This window comes from Plectrocnemia conspersa, unplaced genomic scaffold, assembly GCF_051122295.1.
Source record: "Plectrocnemia conspersa isolate PC_06_02 unplaced genomic scaffold, ASM5112229v1 ptg000006l, whole genome shotgun sequence".
NCBI lineage: Eukaryota > Metazoa > Arthropoda > Insecta > Trichoptera > Polycentropodidae > Plectrocnemia > Plectrocnemia conspersa.
Genome location: NW_028277170.1, coordinates 20,899,938 through 20,916,810, shown reverse-complemented (window position 1 = coordinate 20,916,810; position 16,873 = coordinate 20,899,938). Strand labels below are relative to the sequence as shown.

At 30.0% G+C, this 16,873-nt stretch overlaps 1 protein-coding gene across 2 annotated transcripts in view; it reads right to left on the bottom strand.

Moving 5' to 3' along the window:
- The window catches only part of LOC148234492 (sushi, von Willebrand factor type A, EGF and pentraxin domain-containing protein 1), a 78,084-nt gene that overhangs the window by 14,970 nt on the left and 46,241 nt on the right, over positions 1 to 16,873 (bottom strand). For both annotated transcript variants that reach the window (XM_088187952.1, XM_088187953.1), the window contains exon 3: positions 730 to 942. In XM_088187952.1, coding sequence (XP_088044078.1) covers positions 730 to 942 — 213 coding nt within the window. The remainder of the gene's footprint in view (positions 1 to 729; positions 943 to 16,873) is intronic.

Sequence of the window (16,873 nt, the reverse complement as noted above, 5' to 3'; positions counted from 1 at the left end):
GTGGTGCAAAAGAAACGAACCAATTTACAAAAATCATTACTTTTTTTAATTTAAATATTTTTCTCTATTTATTTTAAAATCTGTTAAAGAAGATTTAGGAAATTAATTATGGAAAGACACATAGTTACTTAGCAAACGAAAGTCATAGAATATTTATTTTAAAAATCAACATTCGATAATTCAGAGCCAACGAGATGATTGTTACCATTTCTATGATTAATGGGGAACTGAAAATCTTTTAATTTTAAGAAACTCGGCAATCGACTGGCCTTCACGTTAGCCAGATTTATCAACTCTAGAAATTGTTATTTCAATAAGTCAACGACCATTCAACAGTTAAAAAATAATATTCGAGCCAAAATTGTTTTAATTTTTTTGTAAAAAAATATGAGAACGCTCTATTGAAAGTACAATTAGAAGATAATTTGCTTGATGTAGTGTTTCATAAGTAGCTTTGAAAATCCCCAAAAAATATAGTTTATAATTCCTCATTGAAATAAATTGAGAATTTAAAAATATTCGTTCGATTCATTTGCGCTACTCTGTATGTTAAACTTAAATGTGCAATGCCAGCGTATTAAGGAGCCGGATTACGACAGTCACGAGGACGCGATCGTGATACTCGGAAACGTTCCGGAACCCAAAATTAAAATACCTCAAGAATTGTTTTGATATATTAAATATTAAATTATAAAACTGTTTCAGTGACCGTGACATTATAATACTCACCACAACAGGGCTTCCCAAAATCCAGGCGGACTAATTGCACCATGTATGGTTCCAGGAGATTCACGTACCACCATGGCACTTTCTCAGGCTTGGTTAGTGTGCAAGTCTCGGCGCTGAAGGAAGCTGAAGTACTCCCGTCTACTGCTCTCTGGGGCACTGCGCCCTGTACGGTGCTGATCTGCATGGGCGCCTTTCCAGCCGCCACGTTCAGAACTGCAATGAGAAAATTTTACATGAAGCACTGTGGTTATCTGTCATGATTTGGAAACGACCGCGAAATAAATTGGACATCCCCTTAGTTACGCAACGTCACGATTTTAGTACATTCTGACCGCACAATTAGAGAGGAGAGAAGGAGTTTTAAAATAAATTTATCCATTGATATATATTAAAAAAATTACCCCACAGGTTGAGGAGCACTGTCGCACGCTCGTCAACGAGAGCAACAATCTCGTTTTGCCATCTTTTAGCAAGCAACGCTTATCAAGCAACAACTACCGCTATGCGTACCCTTTATTTTATTATTATTATCTCGCTTAGGAAGCGACTCTCTTCCCACAATCATCTCTCCATCTATGTTCATCTTGGCATTTTTTGTACTTCTCGTAGCAATCAAGGTACACACATACAACAGATAGCAATCAGTATCGGCAAGAAAATATTATTGCTACACATACGAAGCAAACAAGTGGCGACGGATATTTTTTCAAGAAGAGTTCAATTTAAACCCTTTTTTATTAAATGCTGTTGTTATATATATACAGAATATATGTACATAAAAAAGTGAAAGGAATAACTAATAATATACCATTAGATTAAATGAATAAAAACGATCTTAGTTCAATATGTATATAAACAATGAATGAATAAATCTATCCTAATCCAAATTTAGATTATAAAAACTAAACCATATTATTATTTATAAAGTAATCGTATTGATTTTATTAATAACCACATCTAAATCATCATCTTTGAATAAAAAAGCAAACTTCATCATCACAAAATCTGGTAGGCGAATTTTATTTTTACTTTATAAATATGTTAAAAAACATTTTTGCATCTAGGATTTTTTAATGTAGTTTTTTTATTTAAACCGGTTTTTTAATTAAAAAAACGGTTTTAAATATTATAATTAAAGTGTAAAAATAGAAGTTTTAAAACATTCGACATATTAACCTAATACTGCTACTTCACATTATCATATTTTCAAAGCATTCGCTTCGTAATAAAATTTGTAAATCAATTGATGAAGTCCGAATTAACTTTTGAATCAATTTGTAAGTAGTAAAATTATTATCAAAAAATTGGCTTAAAATCGCCTCAGATATATTTAACTTGATTAAGTTACTAAGATTAAACTTTACGAATTTATTTTGTACTGGGTATGTACATAGTTAATTAAATAAAAAGGAACAAATTTTGTATTTTTTTCTTGTACCGCTGGTTGACGATCAGTGGCAAGAAACTAATACATATATTTAGGTAACTACTTCTTTTAAAATATTTATGGTTCAATAAAATATTTAAACCTAATTACAAACAAAGGTAAAGGACGTGCTTTTTCATTCGGATCTGCTTGACGATTATATGTAGGTTTTATTTGATTTTTCCGGACGGGATTTATGGTGCGTTCGCCATATATGTATTTTTAAAAGAGACCGATCTTTTGGATGTTGCATCTTAACCCTTTTCGTGCCGCAATATTTTTATATGGTTAGTAATACAAAAAATGATAAATATTGAATTCATATTTTACTCACATCACATCACATACGTATCCATTTCAGTAATATAGAGCGTTTGCGTATTGACATATGTTAACGATTTCTTATTATTATTCTAAGAATTGTTATGGCAACCACAATGCCATAAATTAACAATTGAATAAATTATATATTTAGTGTGATTTTGAACCACAATATATTTTACATAATGCTCAAGAGATGTCTTTATGTTAATAAACAAATATTTTATTAAATTGGTTTGCAATAAAACTACCGAAAATCTACATTTATGTCGTCTGATCTGAGGAATAGAATCAAGCCAACCCATATTTAAAATACTTTGACTAAAATTTTCGGAAATATTATGTTCCTGATATTGTCATTGACTAATCGGTTGTAAAATTTAAATAAAAAATCAGTTTTATTATTAAAGAAACCTCAAAATACCGCTAAGTACTATACTGATTTAGATCCTTTTCCATTTATATTGTGTTAATCTTTTAACGAATATATTGTCAAAATCGTCATTTGGAACTGTATACAAAAAAATGTGAGAAATAAAACATAGTTTTTAAAAATAGTTAACTTTGATCTGTTGTATAGTATACGCGTATTGTGTTGTGGTCTTACTTGATTTTTGTTTCATAATAAAAAAATACAGTTAAATCTGATTGAAGAATAATAGGAAAAATTTGTCTTTTAAAAGTTTTTACGTAGCAACATATTGTATAAATTTAATTTTTAACTAACATATATATAATATATAACATAAACAGAAAATAAAAAAAATACTTAATAATATAATTTATTTCTTAATGTAGGAAGGTATTTTTTTATTCCATTTAAGAAACCCATTATAGTTTTATTTTTGCGAATTGTCCTAGGAATATTATTATTCAAATAAACATTATTGTCAGGTTTTGTAGGAATCAATAAATACATAAATGAGATTTCCCAATAATTTAAATAATAAATTTATTGCCAGGTTCACGGACTGATTAATGCAACATGTCAGTCAGTATGTGACCCTGCTACCGCGCGACCAAAAAATGTGCGAAAAGCTGGTTTTTGTTAATGTTGTTAAGCCTAACACGGTTGTTTGAAGTATTGCCATTGAAATAAACGCTTCGACGCGACTCTTGAGATTCAAATCCAAGTAAAATTTGCAGGAGCCATTAAATACAAAAATGAGCTTTCACAATAATTTAAATAATAAATTTATTGTCAAGTTCACGGACTGATTAATGCAACCTGTCAGTCAGTATGCGACCCTGCTACCGCGCGACCAAAGACTGTGCGATAAGCTGGTTTTTGTTAATGTTGTTGAGCCTAACACGGTTGTTTGAAGTGTTGCCATTTAAATAAACGCTTCGACGCGACTCTTGAGATTCGAATCCAAGTAAAATTTGCAGGAATCATTAAATACAAAAATGAGCTTTCCCAATAATTTAAATAATAAATTTATTGTCAGGTTCACGGACTGATTAATGCAACCTGTCAGTCAGTATGTGACCCTGCTACCGCGCGACCAAAGACTGTGCAATAAGCTGGGTTTTGTTAATGTTGTTGAGCCTAACACGGTTGTTTGAAGTGTTGCCATTTAAATAAACGCTTCGACGCGACTCTTGAGATTCGAATCCAAGTAAAATTTGCAGGAATCATTAAATACAAAAATGAGCTTCCCCATTAATTTAAATAATAAATTTATTGTCAGGTTTACGGACTGATTAATGCAACCTGTCAGTCTGTATGCAACCCTGCTACCGCGCGACCAAAAACTGTGCGATAAGCTGGTGTTTGTTAATGTTGTTGAGCCTAACACGGTTGTTTGAAGTGTTGCCATTTAAATAAACGCTTCGACGCGACTCTTGAGATTCGAATGCAAGTAAAATTTGCAGGAATCATTAAATACAAAAATGAGCTTTCCCAATAATTTAAATAATAAATTTATTGTCAGGTTCACGGACTGATTAATGCAACCTGTCAGTCAGTATGTGACCCTGCTACCGCGCGACCAAAGACTGTGCGATAAGCTGGGTTTTGTTAATGTTGTTGAGCCTAACACGGTTGTTTGAAGTGTTGCCATTTAAATAAACGCTTCGACGCGACTCTTGAGATTCGAATCCAAGTAAAATTTGCAGAAATCATTAAATACAAAAATGAGCTTTCCCAATAATTTAAATAATAAATTTATTGTCAGGTTCACGGACTGATTAATGCAACCTGTCAGTCAGTATGCAACCCTGCTACCGCGCGACCAAAAACTGTGCGATAAGCTGGTTTTTGTTAATGTTGTTGAGCCTAACACGGTTGTTTGAAGTGTTGCCATTTAAATAAACGCTTCGACGCGACTCTTGAGATTCGAATCCAAGTAAAATTTGCAGGAATCATTAAATACAACAATGAGCTTTCCCAATAATTTAAATAATAAATTTATTGCCAGGTTCACGGACTGATTAATGCAACCTGTCAGTCAGTATGTGACCCTGCTACCGCGCGACCAAAGACTGTGCGATAAGCTGGGTTTTGTTAATGTTGTTGAGCCTAACACGGTTGTTTGAAGTGTTGCCATTTAAATAAACGCTTCGACGCGACTCTTGAGATTCAAATCCAAGTAAAATTTGTAGGAATCAATAAATACAAAAATGAGCTTCCCCAATAATTTAAATATTAAATTTATTGTCAGGTTCACGGACTGATTAATGCAACCTGTCAGTCAGTATGCAACCCTGCTACCGCGCGACAAAAAACTGTGCGATAAGCTGGTTTTTTTTAATGTTGTTGAGCCTAACACGGTTGTTTGAAGTGTTGCCATTTAAATAAACGCTTCGACGCGACTCTTGAGATTCAAATCCAAGTAAAATTTGCAGGACTCATTAAATACAAAAATGAGCTTTCACAATAATTTAAATAATAAATTTATTGCCAGGTTCACGGACTGATTAATGCAACCTGTCAGTCAGTATGTGACCTTGCTACCGCGCGACCAAAAAATGTGCGATAAGCTGGTTTTTGTTAATGTTGTTGAGCCTAACAAGGTTGTTTGAAGTATTGCCATTTAAATGAACGCTTCGACGCGACTCTTGAGATTCGACTCCAAGTAAAATTTGCAGGAATCATTAAATACAAAAATGAGCTTTCATAATAATTTAAATAATAAATTTATTGCTAGGTTCACGGACTGATTAATGCAACCTGTCAGTCAGTATGTGACCCTGCTACCGCGCGACCAAAGACTGTGCGATAAGCTGGTTTTTGTTAATGTTGTTGAGCCTAACACGGTTGTTTGAAGTGTTGCCATTTAAATAAACGCTTCGACGCGACTCTTGAGATTCGAATTCAAGTAAAATTTGCAGGAATCAAGAAATACAAAAATGAGCTTTCCTAATAATTTAAATAATACATTTATTGTCAAGTTCACGGACTGATTAATGCAACCTGTCAGTCAGAATGCGACCCTGCTACCGCGTGACTAAAAAATAATGTTGTAGGCCTAACACGGTTTTTGGAAGCAATGCCATTTAAATAAACGCTTCGACGCGACTCTTGAGATTCGAATTCAAGCAAAATTTTCAGAAATTAATAAAAAATGTACATTCCCAATCAATTAAATAATAAATTAATCGTCATGTCTGGAGTCTTACTGCCTTTTGAATGGAACTGAGTTTATGACTAGTCATGAAAAGGTCAATTAGTTTAAAATTAAAAAATCGTCCATTATAATATATTGCAGATTTTTTTTATGTTAAATCTATTATTTGTATTTATTATATAAATATATTTGAGTCAAGTATACATATAAACTATTTATATTTTACGCCAAAAAAAATTAAAATGAAAATAAACCGCCAAATGAAAAAAATGTGATTTACATAATTTTATTGAACAAAAATGTTTATTTTAACACATTGAATACCGTAGGTATATATTTGTGCATTTCATCTTTTTAATGCATTTAAACATTAAAACAATACAATAGTGTATTTAATGTATTGTAATTATTTATACAATACAGATAGGTATCAGACAGGATGTGTACTTTCTCCTACTCTTTTTAATTTATACTCCAAAACCATATTCAAAGAATGTGTCCAGTGACAAAAAGGAATAAAAATAGGCGGAGAGACAACTCCTTCGTGTCTCTAAGTAATAAACACATTTCGTGTCTCATTTTTTTATTACTTTTCACCATCTATCAGCCTTCCTACGCACGTTCATCAATCACTATAAATATGTAAACAAAATAAATTGAGTCTTTGAGGCCAAAAACTGATATAAAATAAGGATCGATTATAAATAAATTAAAAATATAGATGCTATTCAAGTTTTAAATTGTGAACATTGTAAAACATAACAACACACTGCTAGATTGACTTGGGATAAAAATCTGCAACCTTGTATGGGAAGAATTATTGCTGCCCCCATATTTTTTTTACAATGAAACATTTTTAACTAACTAGGTAGAAGAAGCGTAATCGTTTTTTTTTATTGTATTAATTCTAAACCAGAAAATTATTACAAAAGTATGGAAAAATGTTTAAAAAAAATGCAAATTAAATTATATAAAAAATGTTGAAAATACCGAAAAATGCAATTGGAGTTTTATTAATTAAATTTTTAATTACTTCTGGGTACCATAAAAAATACTAAAGGTTTTAATTATTATTTCAGTTATATACAAATTAATAATACAGATATAATATAAATTAATCGTGGTCTTACTTAGTTCTTCCACGGATATTTTAACTACAACATTTTTTTCTTACAAAAGATTTTACTGAAATAAAAAATATCATACGTGAATCTTTACTTTGATTCTTCATGATTTATCATTAAAAAAAATAAATAGATAAACATTTCCAAGAAAATTTTTCAGCAGTTCAATTTTACACAATCAAGCTTTCCACTTTCTTTTTAATTTTTCACGATTCACTCTTTTGACCCGCGAAAGTCACGACTCGAATCGCAAAATTCGACTCGAAAGCACTTTCTACTACCACTGTAAATGTTTAGTAACAAATTTCGCCATTACTCCAAATGTTACGCAATGGAATCCTTCACTTTGCGTTACAAAATCCTTTCAACGTTTTATCACACAACAAAAGGTAAACCTTTTCGTTCTGAGATAATTTTTCAATTAGTGCAAAAAACAGTGGGTAACTAGAGAACGCACTCAGTGGTTTGAAACGCACTTAGTAATTTATGAGATATCACTCTGCGGTTAAAAGTGTTTACGTTTAGAAAGGACAGTTATCTTATTGAGGAATTTCATCGCTTCACGTAAATTACGATTTTAAAAATATATATTGAGTCAAGCAATTGAGATAATTAAGTACGCAGTGAGATTGTCTCATTCTAGTAAATGTGTATATACACACAGACAATTTTATTCCATTATGATTGTATATATATATATATACATAAGAGAACAAATACCCGAAAAACAACTAAGAGATTCTTGACATATAAGAACGAGCTAAATAATTTTATTAAAATGTAGGACTAATTTTGTCACTTTAAGTGATGATTTTTTATGTATATATTATTGATATTATTTAACACAAGTTAAAAATAAATTTATTGCTCAAACCGGTTTTGCTGTGTTTTAAATTTATCACCGTTTGGTATGAAATAATATTCATTCCGATTGTAATATTATTTATATCCGATATCAAGATCTTTCTTTAATATATATAGTACTAATCTAGGTTGTACTAATTTATACCGTTTATTGAGAAGCTTCCAAGCGAATCGTCGCAATATTGCAATTTACAACATATCAAAATTATATTGACACATTTATGTGCTATTCGCTCTGTTTGCTCAATGGAACTTAATGTCACACTCTTTTTCTTTGGTGCATTGAAAACTATGCTATGCATTGATAATTTTTATTGCAAGATTGCTAAGCGTTAGATAAGATATATTATTTTAGATTTTCAATCTGCATTACTACAACATTTTATTGTAATATTACTGATGATGAAATAACTATGAGCATTACATATTTTCAACTAACAGTTGTTAAGGGGTGGTATTGACAATTCGTTAATGCTCAATAGTGGCAATCGCGTCCCTAATTCTTGCCAGGACGTCAGCAATTAAATAAAAAAAAAATAGGACGCGAAAACTTATATCAATTAAGTGGCCGATGTTGGTTTTTAGGTGCTCCAACGGCGTTCAATCGCATGAATTTGGCCAGAAAAATACATGGATTTAATGAAATATTAAAAATCTTAATGAAATCGAAATAATACAATTTTCGGGTTATCCATAAATTAAAATAAAAAAAAACAGTTCCGAATATATTTTAAAATATGTCATTTCAGTGAAATTATATTGAAATACATTTTCATTGGTAGATATTTATTTTCACTAGTGAAAATATAATTTATCTGACAGGTGCTAGTAAAATTATATTATTTACGTTCATATCATTATTTATTTACATTCGATGTATAAATGTGTATAAATTAAACTCAAACAAGAATATAAATTATCTGATTAGTTGGATTATATTTTATATAAGCGATAGAGAAATTATTCATTTTTTGTTTAAACCTAAACCTAACCTAAATAAGTTCTAAGACTAATTATAGTTTTAGAGCTTTCATTAGATCAAATACAAAATACAAATTAAGCCAACTCAACTCTCAGAGGAATATAAGCAGAAGAAGAATTACAGACAGATGTCGCATCTCACATATTGCTCCATAGTTTATCTGCACTTCGATCTTACAGTATGTTTTAAAAATAGGATAGCTATTCTTACCGATATCATCAGTATTGATTAAAGTGTATTTAAACTAAATTTTGGTCAATAGGAGGGGGCAAAAACAATTATAAATTCTCAGAAGTCAAAAATTCACGTCGAAAGCAATAAAATCGTATTGAGAACGCTCGGTAACTAAATTAAAAATTTTATATATTCAAGTTGAATATTTTAATAAAAAACTTATTGCACATTTTAATGGTATAAAAATATCATAGCTTTTTTAAAAAAAAATTAAAATTTAGATGCTGCGGAAAAAAATATTCAAAACGAATTGCGGTCAATCTTTGATATTACGCTATATTTAAAAATATAATAACAATGACTTTAAATATGATAATATTGTTTTAAGTGAATTCAAATCGTATTTTGGTCAATAGGAGAGCGCAAAAAACCATTATCATTTCTCAGAAGTCAAAACTCCACGTCAAAAGCAATAAAATCGTAGCCGTGATGTGCTTCGTTCGATTCTTAATTTTTTTAAGTCGTAATATTGCTATAACATGATTTAATATAAACGCTAGATAATTGTGCGTTACCACTGCAACGGCAACAGCACGATTTTATTGATTTTGACGTGAATTTTTGGCTTTTGAGAAGTGATCCTATTGGTCAAAATTTGGTTTAGTTATGCTTCATTCGATTTTCACTTATTGTAATTCGTAATATTGTTATAAAATTTTCAATATGGATGCTAGATAACTGAGCATTTAAATTGCGATGGCGACGGTTTGATTTTAAAATGGATTCTAAACAGTGCCACCCAATTGAATTTTTCTAGATAATATATTAAATTATAATATCTAGCAAATATTAAAATAATATTAAAAAAAATACTTTTGCCGCCTTTTCTAGATAAAGTTCAAAAGATGTTTCTGCATTTGACACTTAGCACGCGTGATTATTGACAGCTGTCTGATTTACATTTCTGCTAATATAGAAAAGTCGAATTGGATTAATCTTTATAATGGATTATTTACTTTTCAAAAAATATATTTAAATAGCACAAAAAAATACGCAGGGGAGAAGTTGTAATATTTAAATTAATATATCAAAGTAATAAAATAAACAACAATAAATTTTGTGCGTTTAATAATATGTTAAGAACCATTAGTTTTGTTTAAATTACAATAGTAAGCAATTAACTAAATACTATTTATAGGGATAGAGTGAAACAATCTGTATTTTGTCATAGCATTCGTGGGTGTTTTTTTTCTGGTTGCATTATCGACAATCAATTAAACTTTCTGCTTCATTTTTTTTTCACTGGTAAAAATGAATACCAGAACCATTAAGTAAATAGAGCAACATTATGATAATAAAAAAAAACAATAAGAACTAAACTTAAATGAGAATCAATAAAAAAATTTTTTTTTCGAAAATTCGCAATAAATATAAATTGCATAAAAAAATATAGTAACTTTAAGTAACTTTACTGTATACAACCTGAAGTTTGATTATATACATTTAAATTAAAGCTTAACATATAAATCCAAAAATTAAAAACGTTACAAGGTCGTATGCGAAGGTATGCGCATGCATAACTTGTGAGGTGGGTCGTCGACACGAAAAAAGTGTTCACCGTTATAAATGATACAATCGACCAATTACGCACATACGGCGTGTTAATTTCTACGTTGGACCGTAAAGTGTTAAGGTTGAGATTGCGAATTTCAATTAGAAGCTGGGCGTTAATTGTTTGTATATAAAATATACATATAGAGTTAAAAAAATATTTTTACTTTTACGAGCTTTTTAATATCCGTTATCGGAAGTTGGTAATCATTCTGGTTACATATAAATTTTTTAATACTGTCATAAATAATTGAGGTTTTTAGATTATTTTAGAAAAATGCTCTTTTACTTCCTGGTCCACATAAACAACAACTACTAAAAAGTTAGAAACAAGTATTAAATCAGAATCGATATTAATCAGTGATATTAGAATTTTTTAGAAAAACTTTATCTGTGATAATAGTTTTAAAAAATAATTATATAATATTTAAGTTCAGAAAATAATTTTAATTCATTTTATTATTATTGTTTATAAAATTATTAATTTAATTTTGCTTAATTTTGTTACTTTATAATGTTTATTTTGCTCTCATTCTTGCTGGATAAAGATACATGTTGCTATTATTTAATTTAAATTTAATATTAAAAAAACATATTAATTTTGGACTTCTGTAAAAAATGTTCATTATCAGGATATAAGATCGTCAATATATTGAATAAAAATTTAGTGTTAATCAGAGAGGAATTCTAATAGTTTTCAATTAATTTTATTATTTAATTTATTATTCTCATTCCTTAAAAAAATTTTTTTTCTATTTTTATATAGAAATAATAAATTATATGTAAAATGAATCAAATTTCTTATTCCTTAGAGTTTGATTTCCGCCGCTCTAAAAAATAAGACAGGAAGTAATATAAATAGTTATGATAAAAATCGTGCCAGAAGTCGAGAGTGAAAACTGGACAAAATTGGATAATAGCATGCGTGGAATTAATGAAAAGTGCACAACGGAATTTCGTGATGCATCACTGAATACCACCAGGTGTTGTGTGTAGTATTGCATATTTGCACTTTTTAACACTTGACTTGGCACTTTTCCAGGTTTCGCAAACGAAATTTGCGAAATTCGCTCACTGACCGCTCAATCGGAACACGAGAATCGGTTTTCCGCATTTTTAACTCGACCAAATCTGATCAGATCGAATCTGATGATGTTGCTTTCTTTTGACATGTATGTATATGAATACAGTTGTAAGAGTTAACTAATAAACAAGAACTGCTATGTATCAACTATACAGCGCGTATCTGGCTTCTGGATTTGAAGCTGAGTTGCCATTTATTGATCATTTGTATATTGCTGTCGTACGACAACAATCATCGTAGAAGACTTCGCAGTTTGAGCGCATTGTAAAAAACATCATTTTGTATGTGGCAAATTCCCGGGGGCCATTTTCATTGAAGGGTGCAAGACAATATGTATAAAAAAAGTAAAAACCGACCTCAAATAATGAATCTGAACTAAACTACAGTTGTTTGAAATGTATGTACTGATGTATTTCAGGTATAAGTTCCTACAGCCATTTTTATACATACGATAAATAAAAGGGGCGGAACATTGCCTTCAAATGCACCCACTTTCTAAGTAGTACTTTTACAATAAACATTATTATTCAAAGGAACAGATTGTAGTTCTTTGACGCGGCTCCGTTTGTTTTAAAATTTGTTTGCAAATTATTGTTGACTTTATTGCTTTTTGAACATTTAAAATATATTAGACATGAGATTCAACGAATGTAAATTAGTAGCTGTAAATTTTCAGGTCTGAGGCACTAATATGCTGCTGCAATTTTTTTATGAAACTCAATTTGACAGTTGCGAAACGTCCATTTGCTGTTTAAACCCAAACCTAATCTAAAGTAAGTTCTAAAACTAATTATTAGATCAAGTCCAAAATACAAATTAAGCCAAGTCATCTCCCAGGGGAAAAAATCAGAAGAATAAGTACAGACGGACATCGCATTACATGTTAGCTATTCTTATCGATATTACTATAAACTTATATATATATATATATATATATATATATATATATATATATATATATATATATATATATATATATATATATATATATATATCGATATTACTATAAATATTATAGCTATTCTTATCGATATTACTATAAGCTTATAATATAAGAGGGATGATCAAAGTATATTTAAACCGAATTTTGATCAATAGGAGGGCGCAAAAACAATTATCACTTCTCAGAAGTCAAAAATTCACGTCAAAAGCAATAAAATCGTGTCGGTGCCGTCGCAGTGGGAACGCTCGGTAACGAGCGTTCCCACTGCGACGGCGCCGACACGATTTTATTGCTTTTGACGTGAATTTTTGGCTTCTGAGAAGTGATAATTGTTTTTTGCGCTCTTCTATTGGTCAAAATTTGGTTTAGATGTGCTTTATTCGATTCTCACTCGTAATATTATTATAAAAAGTAATAATATAAACGTTTGTTAATCGAGCGTTTTATTGCCCTTGATTTGGACTGGAAAATCACTGTATGGCAACACTGAGCAGCAAAGAAAACACGACAAAATATGAATGCCTAATTAAAATATTTACCATAAAATATGATTTCAGAAAATAAATCGCAATAATTTTAATATTTATTTGTAGCATAAAAAAGGTTAACTCATACATATTATTATTTATTTAAGAAATTGTATTACGATGTTAATAAATGTATAAAATGGATTTTTTGCGCCTCATGACAAAATTAATTTTCCCAGCGGCGCGGCGGCCATGTATGTATAGTGGGATTACAAAAAGATTGTGCATTAAGAAACTATTAAAACTGGCCAAACAATAACAGCGAGTTTATATGATCAACTGGATCGTTTGCACGAATAATATACAAAAAGATATGCATTTGTCAACATATATTGACCATTGATAAAATCAAGGAACTTGACTGAAAATTTTCTACTTCAGACCTTGCTCCTTTCAATCGATGTGACACTTCTGAATATGTGAAAAAGGAGCTATTGTAATATTTTAAATCAAAGCCTCCAACATTTTATGCTAATGGAATTAAAAATAAATGAGAAGCTAGAGAAGTTTATGTATTTAAAATGAAATTATATTTTATAGCCATAAAAATCAATCATATAAACGACATAAGTAGAAAACATAAAATATCATGTAATTTTTTAAATATTAAATTTATAGTTTTAGATAGTAAACGTATAAAATCACAGTGAAACCCATGAGAGATATTTCTTATAAATACATGGTCTACATGTCACCCATTAAATGATAAAATCAGTTATAAAAGCATATACTGTGATTAATTCTAAACCAATCAAATTGCAGCGTAACTTCACAAATTAAAATTTTTTTTTTAAATACATCATTCTATAATACAATTATTATTAAAATAAAATGCATCTATTTTTAAAAAATCGATAAAAAAATAAAATAGACGATGTCTAAAAAACGAATCAAATCCATTGCGAATATTTTTATTTATGATCGCTATGATTTTCTAAGGCGGATTTTCCGTGGAAAATTTGTAGGAGATACGCCCACGTTCATTTCTCGGCTCTGCAATACTAAGCAAGGGAAAGTAGCCAGTGGGAAAAATATTCAGAAAGGAGGATTCCCATGTTGAGTCGAACCATTGTTCTCACCGTTCTAGAGGTTCAAGACTCAAGAAATACTATGTATGCTTGTGTGTGTGTTTGTGGGTGGAAAGTGTGTCGTGGCCAACATTTGCTATAGTCATTGTGCACTAACGGCACACACATTTTAAGGTCAAGTCGAGCAGACATTGTCCTCTGATTCGACGCGAATACTCGAACGCGATCCTAAAAAGAGAAACTTTCTAAATAGTAATCTCAAAAAGGAACGAGACAAATCCGGGAAACTATTTTAAAAAACTACAATTTTTTTTAGTAACGATATCGACATTACCGGTAAGAGACAATTTTTACAAAACACTTATGATTACCAAAACAAGATTTTTTCTCTCAAAAATAGTAGTAACACTACACTCTCTCAACAACGATGTAATATTTTATTACAAAGTAAGTTACCTGGAAATTTAGAAACTCAAATGTGGTGCAAAAAAAAAAACGTATTTTGCCATTGAAGATCTGCGTAAGAACGATTAGATTGTTAGTGAGGATATTAGGGCTGCCATCGAAGCAGATACACGAAAAACAGTACAAAAGTTCAAAAGGACAACTAAAATATTTTTTTTAAATAAGAAGGGCATCAACTTGTGGAATATGAATATCTTATAAATTGTCTAAGAAAAACCTCACGCAGCACATCTCAATATGCCAATAATATATGATTCTCAAACAGAAAAAATATTTTTGCCTTTTATTGTTACTGGAAATGAGAATTCGATTTTTTTAACTTTCAAAAGGCAGTTGTTGGACGCCAATCAACCATAAGAACAGAGTTACACTATAATAAATAACTTTATGTATTTGGTGGAATATGAAGAGCATAATTCATCAGGAATTATTGGATTTTGGACAGAAAATTACGACAAACACCTACTGTACTCAATTAATTAATTTAAAAGCAGTTCTGACTATAAAAAGACGGTAATTTTACACCATGACAGCGCTTGCACTAATGTGTCAATAAAGATGACAGAAAAACATAATATAATTTCTTTAGAACTTCTTGCTCATCCACGGTATTCTCCAGACATTGCTCCAAGCGAATATCATCATTTTAAAATGGAAAAATTATTATTAAAAAATTATATTAAAATTAACTTTTTTTAGGTATAAAAAAAATCGATTAACATGTTGAGAATAATTGTAGAAAAAAATATTTTTTTATTTGAAAAAATACACGTTTTATTTTTTGGCTCATTTAACTAGCACTTAAAAAACACAAGGACTTATGGATAGTTTTTAGTTATTCTGATTCATTGCTCGTAATTAATATAAATATATATTATGGCTTTATTGTCTGGAATCCTAGAGGACATATTATTGTTAGTGTAAGATTTCTAAAATATATTAGAAGGATAGAGATTTTTTATGCACGTCGAGGATGCTCAACTTCGTTGTGCGGAGCGCGTGTCACTTCAATAATTTTTTGGCATTTGGGCTATGTATGATATGCTACTTTGTAGCGTCCTTGAATATGATTGCATTATCTAAAATCCAAATAAAGCGAAAAGTTTATTGTTTTTGGAGAGAAGGTGTTGTATTCGTATTTATATCTTGGTGCGTTTTTGCTAGGAGCATAAGGATGCAATATATTGAATTCTCAGCGTAACACTTTGACGGTGTCGACAATTTGTCAATGTTCGGCGACTTTAAAGTGCCTTAGTGAGTCGCAATCGCGTCCCTTATTCATACCCGTCGCGGTCAGAACGTCAGCGCTTGAGAACGCCTCTTTTGAATGAGCTTTCAAAACACAACGATGTGCTTGGCAAGCATAAAAAAATATGCGAGATACTTCTCATCTATTTTAGGCGTGCACTATATCTGTTTTTTATTTAATTGTATACTATACATTATGATGCAGTCGAAAAACTTGTCAGATTTGTAATAAAATATGAATAAATAAATTAAAATAAATATAAATAATATTGTTTACATAACTCTAGATGTATATAGTTGCATTTAAAGATTTGTCAATTTTTTTTATGACAATCAAATAAATTATGTAGCTTTATCGAAAGTCTAGCACAAACCAACATATACATAATTAACTTGCAGTAGATACTTTTTATATAAATATACAATTTAATACAACCGGTGTTCTTAATAGATACAATGTCACTGTAATTCAATATCCATTAATATATATTAAAAAGGCAATTTCATTTTATATTTTAAATTCAACTTCAATTATTCGTCATGATTTTGCAAAAATACACATCAAACGACAGCTTCAATCAATTGTCGCGAAAGTTTCGTAAATTAGTTTCAGAGAAATCTGTAAATAACATTTTTCATTTGAACGATGCCGATTAATTAAAACAGTATTTTTTAGTATTGATTGATTTAACTTTTTCTTAAAAAAAATTGATTTAGTAAATTATACAATATATGCTCGATTGAACCAATTAAATGTTTCATTAAAATGAAAAAAAAC